Source organism: Oncorhynchus kisutch, linkage group LG22, assembly GCF_002021735.2.
Source record: "Oncorhynchus kisutch isolate 150728-3 linkage group LG22, Okis_V2, whole genome shotgun sequence".
NCBI classification, from domain to species: Eukaryota; Metazoa; Chordata; class Actinopteri; order Salmoniformes; family Salmonidae; genus Oncorhynchus; species Oncorhynchus kisutch.
The window spans coordinates 45,190,710-45,213,866 of NC_034195.2; the positions used below are offsets into that span (position 1 = coordinate 45,190,710).

General features: G+C 45.2%; 1 protein-coding gene across 2 annotated transcripts in view; it reads left to right on the plus strand.

Moving 5' to 3' along the window:
* The window catches only part of poc1b (POC1 centriolar protein B), a 56,215-nt gene that overhangs the window by 2,058 nt on the left and 31,000 nt on the right, over nt 1-23,157 (plus strand). Inside the window, exons 5-11 of one of the 2 annotated variants that reach the window (XM_031802041.1) lie at nt 1,243-1,350; nt 1,607-1,722; nt 1,893-2,026; nt 4,758-4,826; nt 5,202-5,354; nt 5,541-5,621; nt 14,853-15,472. In XM_031802041.1, coding sequence (XP_031657901.1) covers nt 1,243-1,350; nt 1,607-1,722; nt 1,893-2,026; nt 4,758-4,826; nt 5,202-5,354; nt 5,541-5,621; nt 14,853-14,861 — 670 coding nt within the window. In that variant the 3' untranslated portion in view covers nt 14,862-15,472. Of the gene's footprint in view, nt 1-1,242; nt 1,351-1,606; nt 1,723-1,892; nt 2,027-4,757; nt 4,827-5,201; nt 5,355-5,540; nt 5,622-14,852; nt 15,473-23,157 lie in introns of those variants that run through there. The other variant, XM_020456016.2, reaches the window with a different exon arrangement.

A 23,157-nucleotide genomic window follows, 5' to 3' on the forward strand; every position in this document is an offset into this window, starting at 1 on the left:
ATTTTCGGTTCACTGAAGTGTTTTTAGCAGCCTCTCTTTGTTTAGTGATGGCTGTTTAACAGTCTGATGGCCTTGAGATAGAAGCTGTTTTTCAGTCTCTCGGTCCCAGCTTTGATGCACCTGTACTGACCTCGCCTTTTAGATTGTAGCGGGGTGAACAGGCAGTGGCTCGGGTGGTTGTTGTCCTTGATGATCTGTTTGGCCTTCCTGTGACATCGGGTGGTGTAGGTGTCCTAGAGGGCAGATAGTTTGCCCCCGGTGATGTATTGTGCAGACCGCACCACCCTCTGGAGAACCCTGCGTTTATGGACGGTGCAGTTGCCATACCAGGCGGTGATGCAGCCTGGCAGGATGCTCTCAATTGTGCATCTAAAAGTTTGAGGGTTTTTGATGACAAGCCAAATTTCTTCATCCTCCTGAGGTTGAAGAGGCGCTTCTGTGCCTTCTTCACTACACTGTCTGTGTGGGTGGACCATTTCAGATTGTCTGTGAGGTGTAAGCTGAGGAACTTAACTTTACATCAGCTCCGCTGCTTTCCCGTTGATGTGGATTGGGGGGGTGCTCTCTCTGCTGTTTCCTGAAGTCCATGATCATCTCCTTTGTTCTGTTGATGTTGAGTGTGAGACAAAAAGCAAACATTGCCCCCCCCCCCCCCTCCCCTCCACTAACTTTTAATGGGGTGGTTTGCTACCCAGTTTCCTTTATAGCTCAGCTTAGGTGCCTATATACACACACACACACAGGTGAGCTTGGACATCTGCATCGTATGGTATCGGAGCCCCATGTGTCTAGATGTGTATCAAATCGTCTTGAAAGGGAAAGATGCACATCTCTTCCAGAAAGTTTATGTATGTATCTTTGTAAGTGATGCGGCCACACTGGGATTTGAACCCTGCAGTCCCTAAAGGGGGAAACAGATTGGACATTTTCCATATTCCAAAAATGTTGCTCACCAAATGTTTGCTGCAGTGGGACAAATGAGAACTAGTCATGATACTAAAAGTGCTGAAAACATATTGGTTCTTTATTTAAGAAGATGGTGAACAAGCTATGAAGGACAAATACTGCAAGTTTTGGTGCAGGTACAGCCAACTAGTGCAAAATTAATATTGCAATATTGTCAAACTATATGATATACCCTCAAATAATATCCCGAAATATAACTGATTCGATATAATTTTTTCTCCTCCATCACAACTGATGAAGATTGTCTGTCTGCGCTGTAACTGTTTTGTCATTTAGGTTTTCTCCTGACGGCCGTCTAATTGCCTCCTGTGGTGACGACCGCACAGTGCGACTGTGGGACACCTCCACCAAACAGTGCATCAACTGCTTCACAGAGTATGGAGGGTAAGAAATATACTTATTTTATATATTTGAAGGCTATATTAAACCTGTCATTGTTTTATTTGGCATTTGTAAAAAAAAACAAAGTCAGTTTATATTGATGTAACATGACTGTCTGTGGGGGGAGGGGAGTCTAACCACTTTCAAGGGTTTTCTACATGACCACTTGGTGGTGCTGTTGTATTGCATTTTATATTTGGAACCACCTAACATGGTTGACACCTTTTTAAGTAGTAGCCTATTCCCTCCGCCTTCTTAGATCAGCAACATTTGTAGACTTCAACACCAGTGGCACATGCATAGCATCCTCAGGAGCAGACAACACGCTGAAGATCTGGGACATACGGACAAACAAACTGCTCCAGCATTACCAAGGTAACAAGCTTTTAAAAGGCTTAAGAATTCTACTGAATGACAGCCTGGTTGCCCAACATTTTTCTATTTTAGAGTGTACTTTACTAGAAACACACCTGGCAACCAATCTTCCTGTATTAGAGAGGCCAGGTTCAATGTCTGCACACACAAACCTCTGTTTTTGGTATCAGTCCACAGTGCAGGGATCAATTGCTTTTCCTTCCACCCGTCTGGAAACTATATGATCAGTGGCTCCAGTGACAGCACAGTGAAGATCCTGGACCTGCTGGAGGGACGCCTCATCTACACCCTCCACGGACACAAGGTAAGGCTTAGGCCACACTTAGGACCACGCTAAGGCTGTTCTTTTTGCTACAGTATGTGGACACGCCCATCTGAAAAGAACAAGAAGGACCGTAGACTGTTTATGCTCCCAATTCACCTCTTTAGTCACTACGTTTCGATCCGAAACGGATCTTCATCAGGTCAAACGGACTGCGTGCTCACATCCCCAAATATACGCTTTTGACCTCACATGACCATTACGCACATGACGTATGTGGAAACAATGCAATTCACTTTTGCACATAGTCAATCTATAATTAATCACACAGGTACATATAGTCATATGGGTCCAAGTTTAAACCAAGGATACCAGTGTACTGCTCTCAGAGAGCTGATATTGTGATGAGCCTCCATGATTATGCACAGGCTTTCTCTAATTAAGAGTCCTGATTTAGAGGTCGACCGATTAATCGGAATGGCCGATGAATTAGGGCCGATTTCAAGTTTTCACAACAATCGGTAATCTGCATTTTTGGACACCGATCATGGCCGATTGCACTCCACGAGGAGACTGCGTGGCAGGCTGACTACCAGTTATGCGAGTGCAGCAAGGGGCCAAGGTAAGGTGCTAGCTAGCATTAAACGTATCTTATAAAAAACAATCAATCTTAACATAATCACTAGTTAACTACACATGGTTGATGATATTACTAGTTTATCTAGCTTGTCCTGCGTTGCATATAATTGATGCGGTGCCTGTTAATTTATCATTGAATCACAGCCTACTTCGCAAAACGGGTGATTTAACAAGCGCATTTGCGAAAATAGCACTGTCGTTGCACCAATGTGTACCTAAACATCAACGCCATTCTTAAAATCAATACACAAGTATATATTTTTAAACCTGCATATTTAGTTAATATTGCCTGCTTACTTGAATTTCTTTTAAATAGGGAAATTGTCACTTTTGCGTTCTATTCAACAGAGTCAGAGTATATGCAGCAGTTTGGGCCGCCTGGCTCGTTGCGAACTCTGTGAAGACCATTTCTTCCTAACAAAGACAGCCAACTTCGCCAAATGGGATGATTTAACAAAAGCGCATTTGCGAAAAAAGCACAATCTTTGCACAAATATACCTAACCATAAACATCAATGCCTTTCTTAAAATCAATACACAGAAGTATATATTTTTAAACCTGCATATTTAGTTAAAAGAAATTCATGTTCGCAGGAGATATTAAACTAGGGAAATTGTGTCTCTTCTCTTGCATTCTGTGCGACAGAGTCAGGGTATATGCAACAGTTTGGGCTGCCTGTCTCGTTGCGAACTAATTTGCCTGAATTTTACATAATTATGACATAACATTGAAGGTTGTGCAATGTAACAGCAATATTTAGACTTAGGGATGCCACCCGTTAGATGAAATACGGAACGGTTCTGTATTTCACTGAAAGAATAAACATTTTATTTTCGAAATTATAGTTTCCGGATTTGAACATATTAATCACCTAAGGCTTGTATTTCTGTGTGTTATTATAATGAAGTCTATGATTTGATAGAGTAGTCTGACTGAGCGGTGGTAGGCAGCAGCTCGTAAGCATTCATTCAAACAGAACTTTACTGGGTTAGACAGCAGCTCTTCGCTGTGCTTCAAGCATTGCGCTGTTTATGACTTCAAGCCTATCATCTCCCGAGATTAGGCTGGTGTAGCCGATGTGTTCCTGGTTCGAGCCCAGGTAGGAGCGATGAGAGGGACGGAAGCTATACTGTTACACTGGCAATACTAAAGTACCTATTAGAACATCCAATAGTGAAAGGTATATGAAATACAAATGTTATAGAGAAAGTCCTATAATTACGACAACCTGAAACTTCTTACCTGGGAATATTGAAGACTCATGTTTAAAGGAACCACCAGCTTTCATATGTTCTGAGCAAGGAACTTAAACGGTAGCTGTTTTACATGGCACATATTGCACTTTTACTTTCTTCTCCAACAGTTTGTTTTTGCATTATTTAAACCAAATTGAACATGTTTCATTATTTATTTGAGACTAAATAGATTTTATTGATGTATTATGTTAAGTTAAAATAATTGTTCATTGTTCATTCAGTATTGTTGTAATTGTCATTATTATTAAATATTAATAATATTATTATTAAATATATATATATATGACGATTAATCAGTATCGTCTTTTTTGGGGGGGGCGTTGAAAAACCATAGTCGGTCAACCTCTAGTCCTGATTTTACTCCTTGTTTTGCTATCCTTGTTTTCAGAGCTTATTTAGTCTTTCCTATATAGCATAGACCACAAATACACTTGATCCAGTATACCACGTCTTCTGTGGAACACAGAATGATGCCAAATAGAAGTGATTTAATAAAGTGAATTGTTTCCACACCCACCATGTGTTGTGTGCGTGTGTGTAATGGTCATGTGAGGTGGGCTGTGAGCACTCGACCTGACAAAGATCCGCTTTGGAAATGTAGTCAGTAAAGCAGTGAATTGGGAGCGTATGCGGTGTGCAAGTCTTCCTGTTCTTTACTGCCATTCTTTATTAGCCCAGAACCTGAGGACGTGTGTCTGATCACCAACGTTTCTATAGACATACCCATCTGAACTATAGAAATAGAATTGCTAGATTATTATTAGTAAATACAATTCTATGATCTGAACATCTGAAGCAAGGAGCTGTCATGGTCTCTAGTCTTATCTTATGTTGTAGTGTCTGTGATTTGAAGTGTTTTAGTTGTTTTGACTCCTAGGGTCCTGTCCTGGCTGTGGCCTTCTCCAGGGGAGGAGACTTCTTTGCCTCAGGGGGTTGTGATGCTCAGGTGGGTGGACTAACTGTGTTCATGGTATGAAGGGAAGCAGATAGCTCAGTAGAGAACACCAGCAAAATATTTTTCTGCATAATCTGATCAGTCTTCTTATTGGAAAAATTTCTTCTTATTAACTGATTTAGTTAAATAAAAAATCTACTTATTTGCAATGATGAGCTGGTTTCCTGCCCTAATGGCTCACATCTATCAACATTTACATTTGTCATTTAGCAGAGCCATTTACAGGAACAATCAGGGTTAAGTTCCTTGCTCAAGGGCACATCGGCAGATTTTTAACCTAGTCTGCTTGGGGATTAGAAAACCAGCGACCTTTCGGCTCAACGACCTTCCAACACTCTTAACCGCGAGGCTACCTACCACCCCCAGGTTTTAATGTGGAAGACCAACTTTGATTCTTTTGACTACCGTGACGTCCTGAGCAGACACAGCCAGCGGGTCAGCCCCGACCCCCCTCCTCACCTGACAGACATCTACCCTCGAGGACCACACCTCCACTCCGCCCAGTCTGGGGCTATAGAGGTCAGAGGGCAACACAGACATAACCACACATGGATAAACAAATCATCTTCTCACTGACTTCACATTATTTGATTCAGACATGTAAAATTCATATTCCTATAAATGCACCCATAATGCATTGCATACAGGTGGTGTTTGTATTCCAAATGCTTCACACTGTTGTGACCATTGTTCTCCTCCCCATAGATCAGTCCCATGGTGGCAGACACCCAGACCACTGCCCCAGCTGTCATAGAGGTGGGCCAGACCCTCTACACAGCCACTACGGTAAGAACCATTCTACCCACCAGCACGATCTCCCTCACAGCCAATCAGCACAGTCAGATGTCCGTTTCATCTGGCTATAACTGAGTCATCTTCAGTAGGCATGAAACAAAAGGAACCGCTCCAAAACTGTGTGAAACAGGGTCTTTTCCAATAAGAAACCGTTTTAATTTTCCTTTACTGTGTGTCCTAATGAACAAGTGTGTGTGTTGGTTGTCTGAGGTTCCCAGGTAGACTTCAGGATGTGTAACATGTATAGTCCACCAGGTGGGGATACAGACCCGTGTTTAATTGTGCCATTGGTGACAACAGCATTATCAACACCTTCTCTGTGTGTGTGCTCTCCATTGCAGTGCCCTGACCCACAATGCACTCAAAGGAGTTCACAATACCAGCGAGCTGTTTTAGGTTGACAAACAGAGCAGCACTGTACTGTAGGCAGCTTGGGCTTCTCTGTGGTTGTTGAAGAGTAATATGTAGTTTATTCATTCATGAGTTTATTCATTCATGAGTTTGTTCATTCATGAGTTTGTTCATGTGTTCATTCATGCCAGATTGGCCTAAATGGGTGTGCTGCGGACAGACAGTTTAACATGGCATTGTTGGTAGCATCCAGCATCTTTGTAGATGGTGTGTTGAGTTAATGATATCACAGTACATGATGTGGGAACAACATGCCTACTGAATATGCAGATCCCATTCATCCATGTAGGCAGCAAAGAGCTTCTCTGTACCTCCCCCGTCTCTGCACTGTGAGTACTGCCTTTGGCTTAAAGTACGGTCTGGCTGCATGTACTATCTCCTTTTCCTGTCTCTCTCGCTCTGTCTGTCTGTCGCTCGCTCGCTCTGTCTGTCGCTCGCTCTGTCTGTCGCTCGCTCTGGCTCGCTCGATCTGTCACTCTGGCTCTCGCTCGCTCGCTCTGTCGCTCTGGCTCTCGCTCGCTCTGTCGCTCTGGCTCTCGCTCGCTCTGTCGCTCTGGCTCTCGCTCGCTCTGTCGCTCTGGCTCTCGCTCGCTCGCTCTGTCGCTCTGGCTCTCGCTCGCTCGCTCTGTCGCTCTGGCTCTCGCTCGCTCGCTCTGTCGCTCTGGCTCTCGCTCGCTCGCTCTGTCGCTCTGGCTCTCGCTCGCTCGCTCTGTCGCTCTGGCTCTCGCTCTGTCGCTCTGGCTCTCGCTCGCTCGCTCTGTCGCTCTGGCTCTCGCTCGCTCGCTCTGTCGCTCTGGCTCTCGCTCGCTCGCTCTGTCGCTCTGGCTCTCGCTCGCTCGCTCTGTCGCTCTGGCTCTCGCTCGCTCTGTCGCTCTGGCTCTCGCTCGCTCTGTCGCTCTGGCTCTCGCTCGCTCTGTCGCTCTGGCTCTCGCTCGCTCTGTCGCTCTGGCTCTCGCTCGCTCTGTCGCTCTGGCTCTCGCTCGCTCTGTCGCTCTGGCTCTCGCTCGCTCTGGCTCTCGCTCGCTCTGGCTCTCGCTCGCTCTGGCTCTCGCTCGCTCTGGCTCTCGCTCGCTCTGGCTCTCGCTCGCTCTGGCTCGCGCGCTCTGTCGGGCTCTGGCTCGCGCGCTCGCTCTGGCTCTCGCTCGCTCTGGCTCTCGCTCGCTCTGGCTCTCGCTCGCTCTGGCTCTCGCTCGCTCTGGCTCTCGCTCGCTCTGGCTCGCGCGCTCTGTCGGGCTCTGGCTCGCGCGCTCTGTCGGGCTCTCGCTCTGTCTCGCTCTGTCGGGCTCTCGCTCTGTCTCGCTCTGTCGGGCTCTCGCTCTGTCTCGCTCTGTCGGGCTCTCGCTCTGTCTCGCTCTGTCGGGCTCTCGCTCTGTCTCGCTCTGTCGGGCTCTCGCTCTGTCTCGCTCTGTCGGGCTCTCGCTCTGTCTCGCTCTGTCGGGCTCTCGCTCTGTCGGGCTCTCGCTCTGTCGGGCTCTCGCTCTGTCGGGCTCTCGCTCTGTCGGGCTCTCGCTCTGTCTCGCTCTGTCGGGCTCTCGCTCTGTCTCGCTCTGTCGGGCTCTCGCTCTGTCGGGCTCTCGCTCTGTCGGGCTCTCGCTCTGTCGGGCTCTCGCTCTGTCTCGCTCTGTCTCGCTCTGTCTCGCTCTCGCTCTGTCTCGCTCTGTCTCGCTCTGTCTCGCTCTCGCTCTGTCTCGCTCTGTCAGGCTCTCGCTCTGTCTCGCTGTCGGGCTCTCGCTCTGTCGGGCTCTCGCTCTGTCGGGCTCTCGCTCTGTCGGGCTCTCGCTCTGTCTCGCTCTGTCGGGCTCTCGCTCTGTCTCGCTCTGTCGGTCTGTCGGGCTCTCGCTCTGTCGGGCTCTCGCTCTGTCTCGCTCTGTCGGGCTCTCGCTCTGTCTCGCTCTGTCGGGCTCTCGCTCTGTCGGGCTCTCGCTCTGTCGGGCTCTCGCTCTGTCGGGCTCTCGCTCTGTCGGGCTCTCGCTCTGTCGGGCTCTCGCTCTGTCGGGCTCTCGCTCTGTCTCGCTCTGTCTCGCTCTGTCGGGCTCTCGCTCTGTCTCGCTCTGTCTCGCTCTCGCTCTGTCTCGCTCTGTCTCGCTCTGTCGGTCTGTCGGGCTCTCGCTCTGTCTCGCTCTGTCGGGCTCTCGCTCTGTCTCGCTCTGTCGGGCTCTCGCTCTGTCTCGCTCTGTCGGGCTCTCGCTCTGTCTCGCTCTGTCGGGCTCTCGCTCTGTCGGGCTCTCGCTCTGTCGGGCTCTCGCTCTGTCGGGCTCTCGCTCTGTCGGGCTCTCGCTCTGTCGGGCTCTCGCTCTGTCGGGCTCTCGCTCTGTCGGGCTCTCGCTCTGTCGGGCTCTCGCTCTGTCTCGCTCTGTCGGGCTCTGTCTCGCTCTGTCGGGCTCTCGCTCTGTCGGGCTCTCGCTCTGTCTCGCTCTGTCGGGCTCTCGCTCTGTCGGGCTCTCGCTCTGTCTCGCTCTGTCGGGCTCTCGCTCTGTCGGGCTCTCGCTCTGTCTCGCTCTGTCGGGCTCTCGCTCTGTCGGGCTCTCGCTCTGTCGGGCTCTCGCTCTGTCGGGCTCTCGCTCTGTCTCGCTCTGTCGGTCTGTCGGGCTCTCGCTCTGTCGGGCTCTCGCTCTGTCGGGCTCTCGCTCTGTCTCGCTCTGTCGGTCTGTCGGGCTCTCGCTCTGTCGGGCTCTCGCTCTGGCTCGCTCTGTCGGGCTCGCTCTGTCGGGCTCTCGCTCTGTCGGGCTCTCGCTCTGTCGGGCTCTCGCTCTGTCGGGCTCTCGCTCTGTCTCGCTCTGTCGGGCTCTCGCTCTGTCGGGCTCTCGCTCTGTCGGGCTCTCGCTCTGTCGGGCTCTCGCTCTGTCGGGCTCTCGCTCTGTCGGGCTCTCGCTCTGTCGGGCTCTCGCTCTGTCGGGCTCTCGCTCTGTCGGGCTCTCGCTCTGTCGGGCTCTCGCTCTGTCGGGCTCTGTCTCGCTCTGTCGGGCTCTGTCTCGCTCTGTCGGGCTCTGTCTCGCTCTGTCGGGCTCTCGCTCTGTCGGGCTCTCGCTCTGTCGGGCTCTGTCGGGCTCTCGCTCTGTCTCGCTCTGTCGGGCTCTCGCTCTGTCTGGCTCTCGCTCTGTCGGGCTCTCGCTCTGTCGGGCTCTCGCTCTGTCGGGCTCTCGCTCTGTCGGGCTCTCGCTCTGTCGGGCTCTCGCTCTGTCGGGCTCTCGCACTGTCTCGCTCTGTCGGGCTCTCGCTCTGTCTCGCTCTGTCGGGCTCTCGCTCTGTCTGGTTCTCTCACCTGCTCTCTCGCCTGCTCTGTCTGGCTTCCTGTGTGTGTCGCCAGAGCATGGCCGAGTGGATGCCCGTGCCTGCCAGCAGAGAGAGGAAGAGAAAGTGAAGGAGCGAAATAAAAGCATCTCATGGCATCTCCCAGACTAACACACACACTCTGTTAGCTAACAGAGGCCTGTACTGAATGAAGGGACAAGGGTGGTTCACCCCCTGGTCCTTCCTTGTCAGCTCCCATCACCGGGGAGGACTACTAGATATCCTCCAAACCCACACAGTATCTTCCTGCCCTGGGTTAGTGTTTCCTAATGTTGCTTCCTTAACAAGCGTAGTGAGCGAGGGAGGGAGGGGCTGAATTCTGCTTGGAGGGGGTCTTTACCCACTGACAGTCATTATTTCAGGGTGATTCCGTCTGTGTGAGTATGCTTTTATATGTTATAGGCTGTTTGTGCTTATGCATGTGTTTATGTCTTGGAGACTTTTGTGTGTGTGTGTGTGGCGGGGTACAGTGTGCCTATGCCGATGAGGCTACATGCCAGTGTCATGTATGCTTGCGTGCGTAAATCTATGGGGTAAATTGTGACGCACTTTGACATGACTCAATTCATGTAGATTCTCATTGCTTTCTACTTAATTGCCTGTTCTCTCTTCCCCTTTGTTCTCTGGCTCATTTTCTCATTCTCTCTCTTTCCCTCTTATTCTCGTTCTCTCAATTCAAATGGCTTTATTGGCATGAAACGTGTTACCACATACAGTGCATTCGTAAGCTATTCACATTTTGTTACGTTACAGCCTTGTTCTAAATTTTATTAAATGTTTTCCTCATCAATCTACATACATATGATGACGTGAATACAGGTTTTTAGAAATTTTAGCTAATTTATTTAAAATAAAAACATACTTTATTTACATTAGTATTCAGACCCTTTGTTTTGAGACTCGAAATTGACTTCAGGTGCATCCTGTTTCCATTTATCATTATTGAGATGTTTCTACAACTTGGAGTCCAACTGTGGTAAATTGATTTGGAAAGGCACACCTGTCTATATAAGGTCCCACAGTTGACAGTGCAAAAACAAAGCCATGAGGTCGACGGAATCGTCCGTAAAGCTCAGAGACAGGATTGTGTTGAGGCACAGCTCTGTGGAAGGGTACCCAAACATTTCTGCAGCATTCCAGCATTCCCAAGGCTTCCACTAGATGTCAACAGTCTTTAAAACATTGTTTGATGCTTCTACTGTGAAGGGGGGCCGAATGAGTGGGGATTGAGCCAGGTGTCTGGCAGATTGCCACGAGCTCGTGACGTGCGGTCATGTGAAAGTTAGCTTGCGTTCCATTGCTTTTCTACCGACAAAGGAACTCTCCGGTTGGAACATTATTGAAGATTTATGATAAAAACATCCTAAAGATTGATTCTATACTTCGTTTGACATGTTTCTACGACCTGTAATATCACTTTTTGGACTTTTCGTCTGACCTTTTGGCTGGACTTGCACTCGCGTTTGTATTTGTTTACACCCTAACAAAGGGAAGCATTTGGACATAAATGATGAACTTTATCAAACAAATCAAACATTAATTGTGGAACTGGGATTCCTGGGAGTGCATTCTGATGAAGATCATCAAAGGTAAGTTAGCATTATAAATATTATTTCTGACTATTACTGACTCCACAACATGGCGGATATCTCTTTGGCTGTTTTGGTCTCTGAGCGCCGTACTCAGATTATTGCATGGTATGCTTTTTCCTTAAAGTTTTAAAAAAATCTGACACTGGTTGCATTAAGGAGAAGTTTATCTAAAGTTCCATGTATAATAGTTGTATCTTTTATCAATGTTTATTTTGAGTATTTCTCTAAATTGATGTGGCTCTCTGCAAAATCACTGCATGTTTTGGAACTACTGAATATAACACGCCAATGTAAAATTATATTTTTGGATATAAATATGCACTTTATCGAACAAAACATGTATTGTGTAACATGAAATCCTATGAGTGTCATCTGAAGATCATCAAAGGTTAGTGATTCATTTTATATTTCTGCTTTTTGTGACTCCTCTCTTTGGCTGGAAAAATGGCTGTGACTTGTGTGACTTGGTGGTGACCTAACATAATTGTTTGTGGTGCTTTCGCTGTAAAGCCTTTTTGAAATCGGACACTGTGGCTGGATTAACGAGAATTTTATCTTTAAAATGGTGTAAAATACTTGAGGAATTTTAATGATGAGATTTTTGTTTTGAATTTGGCGCCCTGCACTTTCACTGACTGTTGGCGGGGTGGGACGCTACCATCCCGAATATCCCAGAGAGGATAAATGGAAGAAGTTTGGACCCACCAAGACTCTGGCCAGGCAGCCAGCTCTAGGAAAACTGAGCAATCAGGGGAGAAGGGCCTTGGTGAGGGAGGTGACTAAGAACCCGACCGTCACTTGGACAGAGCTCCATAGTTCTTCTGTGGAGATGGGAGACCCTTCCACAAGGACAAACAGCTCTGCAGTACTCCACCAATCAGGCCTTTATTGTAGAGGCAAGATGGAAGCCACTCCTCGGTAAAAGGCACATGACCGCCTACTTGGAGTTTGCCAAAAGGCACCTAAAGGACTCTGACCATGAGAAACCAGATTCTCAGGTCTGATGAAACCAAGACGTGTCTCTTTGGCCTGAATGCCAAGCGTCACGTCTGGAGAACCTGGCACCATCCCTTCGGTGACGCATGGTGGTGACAGCATCTGGATGTGGGGATGTATTTCAGCAGCAGGGACTCGGAGACTAGTCAGGATCGAGGGAAAGATGAACGGCGCAAAGTACAGATCCTTGAGGAAAAACTGCCCCAGAGCGCTCAGATTGAGGGCGAAAAAATAAGTTAATGTACAGTTGAAGTCGGAAGTTTACATACACTTAGGTTGGAGTCATTAAAACTCGTTTTTCAACCACTTCACAAATTTCTTGTTAACAAACTATAGTGTTGGCAAGTTGGTTAGGACATCTACTTTGTGCATGACACAAGTAATTTTTCCAACAATTGTTTACAGGCACAGTGAAATCATCTATCACAATTCCATTGGGTCAGAAGTTTAATACACTAAATTACCTGTGCCATTTAAACAGCTTGGTAAATTACAGAAAAGGATGTCATAGCTTTAGAAGCTTCTGATAGGCTAATTGACATAATTTGAGTCAATTGCAGGTGTACCTGTGGATGTATCTTTAGGCCTACCTTCAAACTCAGTGCCTCTTTTCTTGACATTATATAGTCTGGATTTGAACCAGAGTTTTTGCTGCGCCACCCGGAAGCCGTGTGTGTGTGTGTGTGTTGGGGATGACTCAAAGGCAAGTGGTGCGTTCATGTTTTTCCACTGCTCTGCTGTGTCCCTCGCCTGCCTGTCTGTCATCTCACTCCGCCTCCTCTCTGGGTTTGTGGCTGAGACAAAGGGAGTGTACCTTGAGTGTCAACTGAAATTGCATTCAATTGAAATCACATCAACTGAACTACATGAAGTAGGCAGGCGTGAAATGAGTCCAGAGCAAATGGCAATATGATGTAATACAATTTTTTTTCTTCTGTCATGCTACCGTGTAAACAAGAATCTGCCAGCACCAAAGCTTCCATCCTGTGCAGTATGAACAAGAAATACAGGATATTGGATGGCCCAGAGGTGTGGATACCAAATTTAAGTGCTGTGGATAGAAAAGCACGAGTGACCAGACATAATGGAAGTGGCTTCAGATAGACACACACACAGTCCCCAGGGGAGCAAGGTTCACTTTCCACCAGGAGAGGACAGCTCGCAGAGTCCTCCTAACCGCGTGAGAGTGAACTCTACGTACAGAGAAATACACTGAGGGATGTGTACCAAACTACTATAGGCCCTAAAAAATGATCCGTATTACGATATATTTGCCTCAATTATCAGGACATTAGTGTGCACCAGTTTACTTTTTTGTGTTAACCTTAACTACCACTACTGCTTTCAATGTTTTAGCTATCAATTATCTTGTTCTAATGGCCCATATTGTTCAAGCTCTATCTTAGAGACTTCCTCCTAACCGCCCGGGAGTGAACACGGTCTTGTCTTTGGCTATGCCGGATTAAGTGATATGACATGCTATTCTATAAAATCATTTCTCCGTAATTAATATTACCTGATTGCGCTAATCATGTAAATGTAATTAACTAGAGAGTCGGGCACCACAAAATAATATTTATAGAGCTGTTATCTTCCGAATAAACTCTTAAAGACCTAGTAATATTTTACATCAATAGCAGTCAATATTAATCCTCATCTTAATTGTCTCATCTGAAAGTTGTAAATTCTTGGTTATCCGCACGAACCCTAGCTAACATGTCGAATCAGCAATACAAAATTTTGTTTTAGTTAGGTATTTAGTAAATAAATGATTAATCACACAGAATTACACAATTCAATCATAACTTGATTACAAATGACGTAAAGGAGAACATCCCTAGTGGGCGGATCAGATATGACAGCTTGTTACACAAAAGAAAAGGGGCTGGGTTTGAGTGAAAGAGCGGGAAGATTGAGGAACAAAGGGAAGAAGCTGTGCTATCGTAAATAGAGTATCTTATGCATTCTAAATTACCGCCCATTTGGAAAAGGAAAATGCAATAAATATTTACTCTGAGCTGTGCTTCGGTAGGTTGGTGGTAGATGGAAGGCCGTGTTGCCCAACCGAGTCCTTTGAAGAATGTCTCGGGTTGTCAATTGAATACGTTGTAGTAACATCGTTGGTTGATAGATGGGATACTCGGTCTGTTCCTTCCTAACCCTCGTTTGCAGCTGCTGTTGCTAACTCAACGGCTAGAAGGTATCACTTCTGTAGTGAATAAGAGTTCAAAGTTCATACCATTCGCAACCAAAGCTCACGCTGATTTTGGCTTTGTTCTGTAGTTATTATCTGAACCATTCTGACATAGGACTGTCGTCCTCTGAAGAGGAGGTTATATTGTCGTCAAGGGCTTATAAAGGAAGGAAGGGAGAGGAGGGCGTGTTTTATAGCCCATGTCCCTTCACAGGGGCGGGCCACTGATTTGAGCAGAGCCCTGTCTTATGAAAACCCAAATCTCACATTTTAGAAGCTAAAATTACATTTCATCCCATCACAAATAATTTAATGTTCAATTTAAATGTTTGAATAACAATTCCATGTGATTCCAATAAACTCTACAGTGGAAAGTCTACACATCAGAGTTATGTCATCTTATCATTGATGAGAATGTCTGATGACAAACGAACTGACATAATATTCATTACGCACCACCGCATATGTTCCATTGGTCGGATTACCAGAATATAGTTCATTTCCCCCCACCTTCTGATGTTCTCAGAATCTCTGTTAACCAAGGGTTTTGCAAATGTAACTTCAGTAGGGTAGAGAGAGGGGGAAGAGGTATTTATGATTGTCATAAACCTACCCCCCAGGCCAACGTCATGACAACACTATGCTTCAAATAAATCTTCTGTGTATGTTCTATGCACTTAGACTTCTGATGTGCCAACATAAACATGATTTCTCTCAATGAATGCTCTGTCTTTTCAGGTCCTGTAAAGATATTGATCGAATGAACCATCTCTCCTCTGAGTAACAAAGGCCTGCATATCGACAAATTGTCCTTTTTGCTGTTCTGTGATGTACTTATTGTGGAGGTGGTGTTCCTGTAACTGAGGTTTACGCAACATTTCCCAACTAGTAAATCATCTGGTGACGGAGGGGACAAAACGGAAAACGTCACAAGACACTGTATACGTCTGGTATTCCTCTATCGGCCCTTTCTCTCCAAGCAGCCCACACTGCAGTCGCTGTGGCGTTGGCACATTGAGTGGCCAAACATGATCTCATTCATCAAAGATGCAGGCGGGGCAAGCCTGATCACTAATTTAGTAGGGTTTACTCGGTCTCTCCTTCCCTCCCTCACTCAGTCTCCCTCATCTCCCCCTTATGCAGTGAGCACTCACTCAGAGGAAGCAGGCAGGCTGTTGCTTGAGGGCTGTGCTGCTGCCTTGGAATACCCAAGGCTGGTCCGCTTATGAGACAGGATTAGGTGGCTGCACATGGCGGCAGATTGACAAGGCTGGCATTTTCTGAACTAAACTGACCATGACCCATCTCCAACAACACAGAAAAACTCACAATTCTGCCCAAATACAATGACATTTTCTCTCAACCAGTGGCGTATGGGCTTTTTTTTTTAGGTGAGTGCTGATGGTGCCCTATGATAAGCAGTGCCCACTTTGTCAAAGGCAGCGGCGCAAAATATTTTTCTTGTCCATTCCAAGCACGCCTCTCTTGAGGTACTTTTGGAGATACGAATCGCTGAGGCACTCCAACATTTAGTCAGAAAAATAATCTAAGGTAAATCATATGATATATTAGAAAGAGTATGGGGCCTTTTCTGCAGTCTACAGGCTGGAGATAAAATCTATGACAATATAATGACATACTTTTTACATAACTTCTCAGGTCAAATAACCTAACCTAAATGGTCGCCCAATCAAATAAAAAATCTAACGAGATGTTAACAAACACACTATATATACAAAAGCACCCCTTCAAATTAGTGGATTTGGACATTTTAGCCACACTAGTGTATAAAATCGAGCACACAGCCATGCGGTCTTCATAGACAAACATTGGTAGTAGAATGGCCTTCGTGAAGATCTCCGTGACTTTCAATGTGTCACTGTCATAGGTTGCCACCTTTCTAACTAGTTAGTTTGTCAAATTTCTGCCCTGCTAGAGCTCTCCTAGTCATCTGTAAGTGCTGTTATTGTGAAGTGGAAACGTCTAGGAGCAACAACGGCTCAGAGAACAGGACCACTGAGTGCTACAGCGAGCAGCGCGTAAAAATGGTCTGTTCTTGGTTGCAATACTAACTACCGAGTTCCAAACTGCATTTGGAAGCAATGTCGGCACAATAACTTTGTCGGGGGCGTCATGAAATGGGTTTCTATGGCCGAGCATCGGCTGGAGTGGTGTAAAGCTCACCACCATTGGACTCTGGAGCAGTGGAAAAGAGTTCCCTGGAGTGATGAATCACGCTTCACGATCTGGCAGGCCAACGGACAAATCTGGGTTTGCTACTTGCAGAATGCATAGTGCCAACTGTAAAGTTTAGTGGAGAAATAATGGTCTGAGGCTGTTTTTCCTGAGGGCATGGCCCCTTAGTTCCTTTATAATAAACAGATATATATATATATATTAGAGTTGTTACAAACAAACCAGTTGATTTGCAGTGAAACCAAACATGACTTGAAAAGTCACGTTCTGTGTGGGTGATTTACCTGGAATGAGACGAAATTCACTACACAAGCGGTTCACAAAATGTTTCGTATTAGGCTATAAAAACGGATTTTAATGCAGTTTGTGATTATGTTACCCCTGTGCTGGTTAAAATGTTTGTTTTTTTATGGGGCTCTATGCTCAGATAATCGCATCGTATTCTTTCGCAGTAAATCCTTTTTTGAATCTGACAACGCAGTTGGATTAGCAAGATTCTAGGCTTTCGATACATGTGAGACACATGTATTTTCATGAATGTTTAATATGACTATTTATGTAGCGATCACCGTATGTTGTGGAATTTCAGCCCGCTAGTGGGTTCCGTGTGCAGAGAGGTTAAAGTGTTGCCAGTGTGGCGGGGTAGGGGTCCACCCCCCTCCCGCTTCCTCCTCTTCCCTTCCCCATGGGCTAGGTCCGTCTTCTGTGCGTGGCCCTGCGGCCCATCCCGTGCCCCCTGCCCTCGTGCCTTGAACGCTTTCAGTGGATAAAGCTGGAGAACTGCAAGGCAATCCCATTGTGTGCCACTCAGGAGCCATGAACAATATGACCAATGTATATTGTCCTGCTAATTACAGGGTTAATAATATATCTGTGAGAATATCCAACAAGCTTTTATATCATTCTAAATTAATAATAATAATCGCTTTGTTTTCAAATAACTTGAGCGAGGAAAAAGGCCATTCTGAACATGGGGTGAGACATTGTTACTAATTTGTAAATAAAGCCAGTTTATTTAGAATGATTGATTTCTGTTTTTAGAGGGAGAGAAACCAGAAGTCTACAGTCATCTCATGGGTCTCCCAGTCGAGGACGGGCACTGGTATTGAACCAGCATCTGTAGCTTCACAGCTTGCACTGCTAATGCAGCATCTTAGACCGTTGCACCACTCAGGCACTGTACAGCATGCCCAGTTGGGAGTGGCCTACAGTACTTCAGTAAGACCAAAATAAAATGGTTAAAAACCTTAGTGTAACAACAGTTTTAGTAAGTAATATTGAAGTCGTACACAATTATTTTCTATTTAGGTTAATGTCGCCCATTCATTGTCAGACACAGTAGGACCCAAAAGCATAGTCAGTGCTCTAACTCCCCCTTGCGCTGGTCTGGAGCAATGAAGTGGTGACGCAGGGTACCGTACTAAACCACAAATTACCTCTAAATCCTGCAGCATAATTTCAATACTTTTAGTGGAGCAACCACTGTAAATTACATTTTCAACTTTCATCCAGAAATGAAAATGAACCTGATTTGAAAGACCTCTTTTCACCTTTCATTCAGAATCTAAATTTAATTTAACTTCAACATCTGGAAAAATACGTATTTTATACTTTTTTTAAATGTCATTTTGTTTACTGGGACTATTCTTTGATGGGCCGCATTTTTTTTTGTCTCACCTAGGACGACAGAACGGCTGTCTTTAAACTAGGCTTTTCTTCCCCCTTAGCCAAGTGCTTGCAGCCAAACTTGCTTTTCCTTTAAGGTTAAAGTAAAGCCAAGTGTCTCTCTCTCTCTCTCGTGTGCTTTGGCTATGTCTCACTAATCAGAATTTGCTTCTCAACCTTCCTTTGCCTTCTGATCATTGAAGGGTCTCTACAGATGTGTTTTAACTGTACTGTACAAGTATATCGTAAAAAAAGATCTGTCACACTGCTTTAGAAAATCCTACACAATTTGCATAGCAGCAGCGATCACCTCAGCTACACAAGGCTCTGCCTCCCTCCCTCCCACTCTCTTTCTCTCTGCTGCTCTCTCAAGGGTACATGCTGTGTCCGGAGGGGCCTCTGCTGAAATGCGCTGACAGTAAGTCGACACAGGAGGGCTAAATATAGCCCCGCAGGTCTATTAAAGGTATTCTGTCGGCTGGGGACCTCAAAGGCCAATGAAGCACTCTTTGTTTTTCCTCTCCCGCTGTCTTTTTTGACTGATTTTTATCTCTCGCTACCTTGGTTAGATGATGAGAATAGAACTGGTGTCAGTCAGGACAGGTGTTGTGATTTTGATGATGGTACAGATATTGATTGTAATGTAATCTGCTCACTGACGTAGTGGAGCTATTCCTCATGGTTATTGGTTGCTGTCTGAAGCACTGGCTGAAACCTCTTCTCCTTTTCATTCCTTCTCCATCTCTTTTGTGTATAGGAGGATACGAAGGCCATCGAGCTAGTAGTAGTTCAATAAAATTCCCTGTAAAGCACCACAGTTTGTACAGTACATCTGTATTTCTGAGACCTCGTTAGTCTAATTGTGAATCATGTTTATGTACAGTAGCTGTGTGAGGGGTTCCATGGCACCTCCTTATAGCTGGCATCAATAAATATCACCAGGCCACAACACTGTGACCCCTCCTCAAAACGGAAGCACCCTGCAGTTCACCAGCCGTGCGGTTTTACATGGCACTGCTTTATCTTTTCCCTGGTACATGGCTGTTGACCCTAAACCATTTAAACACTAATCAACAGCTTGGGCCGTCACAATACCAAAATATCACAATACTTAGGTGCCGATATGCAATGTATTGCGACGCTCACGTTTCTATATGTATTGTAAATGAATCATGTGATTTGAGGTTCAAACATTGCTCACCATATGTCTGGTGCAGAGGGACAACAGAGAACCATGAGTTTTGATCAGTCATGGAAATAAAAGTGCTGAAAACAGATTGTGTCCCTATTTAAAAAGATGGGGAACACGCAATGAAGGGAAAATGCTGGAGTTTTTGTGCAGGTACAGCCAACAAGTATGTCAAAACGAAACGATATATCGTCAAAAATAATATCCCAATATGTAACTATTGATTCTGTATGTTTTTTTTCATCACCATCACCAGCCATGTATCAGTGCGATATGTATTTGACTACTCTGTGAACGTCAGTTAGGCTGCCTCTGCTGTGCTACTTGTGATTAGCCAGTGTGGAGGCAGAGAGAAGGGGAGAGGCCGTGGCCTGGTGAACTGTGTGGGTAGATCAAAAGTAAAACTCTGCCATTGGCTTGAAGTGGGTTTATTCCTGCGTGGGGGGGAACAGACTAATTCATCTGTAGAGAAGTGTTTTTTTGCCTGCAGACTTGTGACTGCAGGCCAAGGTCGATGGGAGTTGGGTTGCAGGGGTGGTTTTGTGCTCTTGGATGTAGGGATTTTTTTTTTTAATGCTATTTTGAGTGGGTTTGTGCGTTGAAATTTGTGTGTGCGCGCGCCTGGGGTGATTATCCAAATTCAATCTATTTCATGCATAAAAAGGAAGGGAGCGGAATGTCAAATCCTTATCTATATCCAAATCTATTTTCCTCGTGTGTGTGTGTGTGTGTGTGTGTGTGTGTGTGTGTGTGTGGAGAGGATTACTGGGAAAGGGATAGGAAAACAAATCCGCTTTCCTGTTAGGGGAGAGGGCTAGGAGGTCACAGGCTTCGTCCGCTCCATCCGGAGGTATGGCAGACACCCGACACTGGCGGGGGTCCCAGGTTAACCCCCATCAGAGGGGCAGCCAACCCACGGTCCACCTGTTTTGGAAGTCATTAATCTCTCTGTTCCACATTCACCCACCCATTTACTCAGCCAAGAGCCAATCACCCTTCCCTTCTCTCCCTGGCCCCCTCAAGTGTTTGGTGGGTTTCATTGTTTGATCTCCTCTCTTTTCTCTTGTTCCTTTTTTTGCTTTTCTCAATATTGTTGGCCTCACTTTCTCTCGCTTCTTTACTCATGGTCTCTTGACCTTCTCCTTCCCTCCCTGCTTTGTCCTGTAGTGTCTGTCTTCCCACTCCCTAAGGTCTGCCTGCTGCCTTGACTCTACTCTGTCAGGTTGGTGTATGATGCTCAGACTAGTACCTGTCCAAACTAAGCAGTGACAGAGGATCCTCTAAGAGTACTGATTCTTTTATTGAGAGAGTATTGAAAAAATCACTTTTTATTGAGTAAATGTAATGAGTTGAAGGTTATTTGTTGACGTGAAAATATACATTTACTGATTTTTAAGGTTGGATCATTAGAATTGGGATGGGGTCCCCAGAAATTCTGGTGAACAAAATGGGTTCCCTGCTGAAAACGTGTGAATACCACTGCTCTAAACTGAACTCCATGCCTTATACTGTACACCCCATTCACTGTCTATATGAACCTGAACTCAAACCCTACAGGCTGGGTGGATGTTATTATCACCCTCTTTAGGATATGAACTTTAACCCTAACCCCATTCCCTTGAACTATCACTTCATTCATAGAATACCATTCCTAACCTCAGGCTCAACTTCAGCCCATTTATTCTTAGGGTATGACCTTGAATCTCTAATCCTGTTGTCAGAAATCTGAGGGGTTTGGATATGACCTCTAACTCCTTCTGTCCAAAGGCTTGCAACGTCAATGTCTGTCTGATGAAGGTCTGTTTAGACCGAAACGTCACACTGTTTTATCCTCTGCGCACCGATCGCTACATAAATAGTCATATTTAACATTCATGAAAATACAAGTGTCTCACGTGGTTCGAAAGCCTAGAATCTTGCTAATCCAACTGCGTTGTCATTTTAAAAATTATTTATTGCGAAAGAATACGCTGCGATTATCTGAGCACAGACCCCCATATCAAACTACTTATTCAGCCAGCACTTGCGTCACAAAATCACAGACTGCATTGAAATAAATCGTTTACCTTTTGAAGATCTTGCTCTGGTTGCAATCCCAAGGCTCATTGTTACACAATGAATGGTCTTTTGTTCGGTTTAATCTGTTTTATATAGCCTAACACAAAACAATTTGTGAACGCTTATCTCGTTGAATTTCGTGTCATTCAATTCTCGACTTAACATCCAACGTAAAATAGACAGACTTTCCCTGACTTTATCCAGTCATGTTTGGTTTCCTTGGAATCAACTGTTTGTTTGTAACACAACCAAACCCGAGGGGTCATTTTGCGGGACGTATTGACCCGGAAAAAATGATTGGAAGACAAGTGACGAGCCCATTGTGCACCAATTATATGACCACTGTCTCGTTGATTGACTGTCTTTTAACCCAATGACCACTGATCGTCTTGAAATCTAGCTGGGTAGATAGCCAATGAGCATAGGTAAATGGCAATATCCCATGATTCTTTGTAAGAGAAACCTTTCCATTGAACGCTGGCGTAAGGACCATTCTTTCGCCATTGCCAATTCTACCGCGAAGGAGCTAAGCTTATTACGCACAGCAGTATTTCAGTGACTTGCATCTTCAGCTGTTTATTTATCCAACATAATGGCGAATAAGTCAAGGAAAGCTAATTCTAAGACTAGATATACGAATGTAGACACAATTTTAGAGGAAATTCATTGTGAAAGTGAGACCTGCTTTTTTTGAAGACTCCATTTTGAAGACTGAAACTGAGGCATATTTTTGGAACGGAGAGGACATTGTTTTGGACTGGTAAGTTGCTCTCATGCTAATGCTGATTGAAATTAATATAAATTATTATTTGTGATTTGTTTTTACACTTTATTTGCAATATATAAAGATGTAATGAAATGGGTAAAGTGCACGTTAGCTAGTCATTGTGAGAGGGTCTGTTTGTTTGTATGAGAACGACTATAGCCTGTGTATGTGTTAGAATACCATTTTGGTATTTTGTATATAGTTATTTGTTTCAAAATGTATACCTTCACCAATTTGGCCACTTGGGTACATTTGGGCTACTTGTGTGGGACACCTGGGTGACTTCATGATAAATGTCATGTAGCACACTCATTTTGGAAGTTATCATTCTGAAACGTTGCACAAGTACTGTTGCCCTCTTATATTTTTCACTGAAATTGTCCACATCATCCTATCTGAATGTTTGTTTTATCTTGTTCATTTTAACGATGATACAAAAATAAAAAACATGTTTTTTTTCATTGTTTTATCTAAACCAGATCTATTGTGTTATATTCTCCTACATTCAATTCACATGTACACAAACTTCACTGTTTTCTTTCAAATGGTACCAAGAATATGCATATCCTTGGTTCTGTGCCTGAGCTACAGGCTGTTAGATTTGGGTATGTCTTCAGGCGGAAATTGCACAAAGTAGGGGGGGAGCGCTTAGAGGTTAATAGAATAAAATAATGGAGAGAGAACTTCCCCTTCAAATGCATTATAAAATGGTGTTCTTCCTCTGACCAGAGAGGTCTGAGGTGTGGTGAGCCCTTGAGATGAGTGGTCTGATGCTGCATGGGGAAACTAACGGAGAGGAAGCTAGGGGCCAGCCAGTGTATGAGAGTGGAGTGAAAGAGCCCTTCACAGGCTCAGCATTCCTCATTCCTCCCGGGCCTCACTTGTTTGATCCTGATATCCTGGTGACTAACGCTAACATGCTACCCCCTGTGACGTCCCTCTCAGAGACCTGCCAAACCACTCACAGATCCAGGTCAGAATCAGATCATCCATAATCGCACCAGTTTTAGTAGGTTTGGTTTTTGTGTGAGATCCTGATGAAAAGTGGTTTGGTTGTTGTTCTGTGGTAGTTCAATCTGGACTAATGACCCGTTTCTATGATCTTTCTTTTCAAAAGGGGCACGTCTGAGACGTTTTGGCTAGAAAAAAGTGATGTTTTTGCCCCAAAA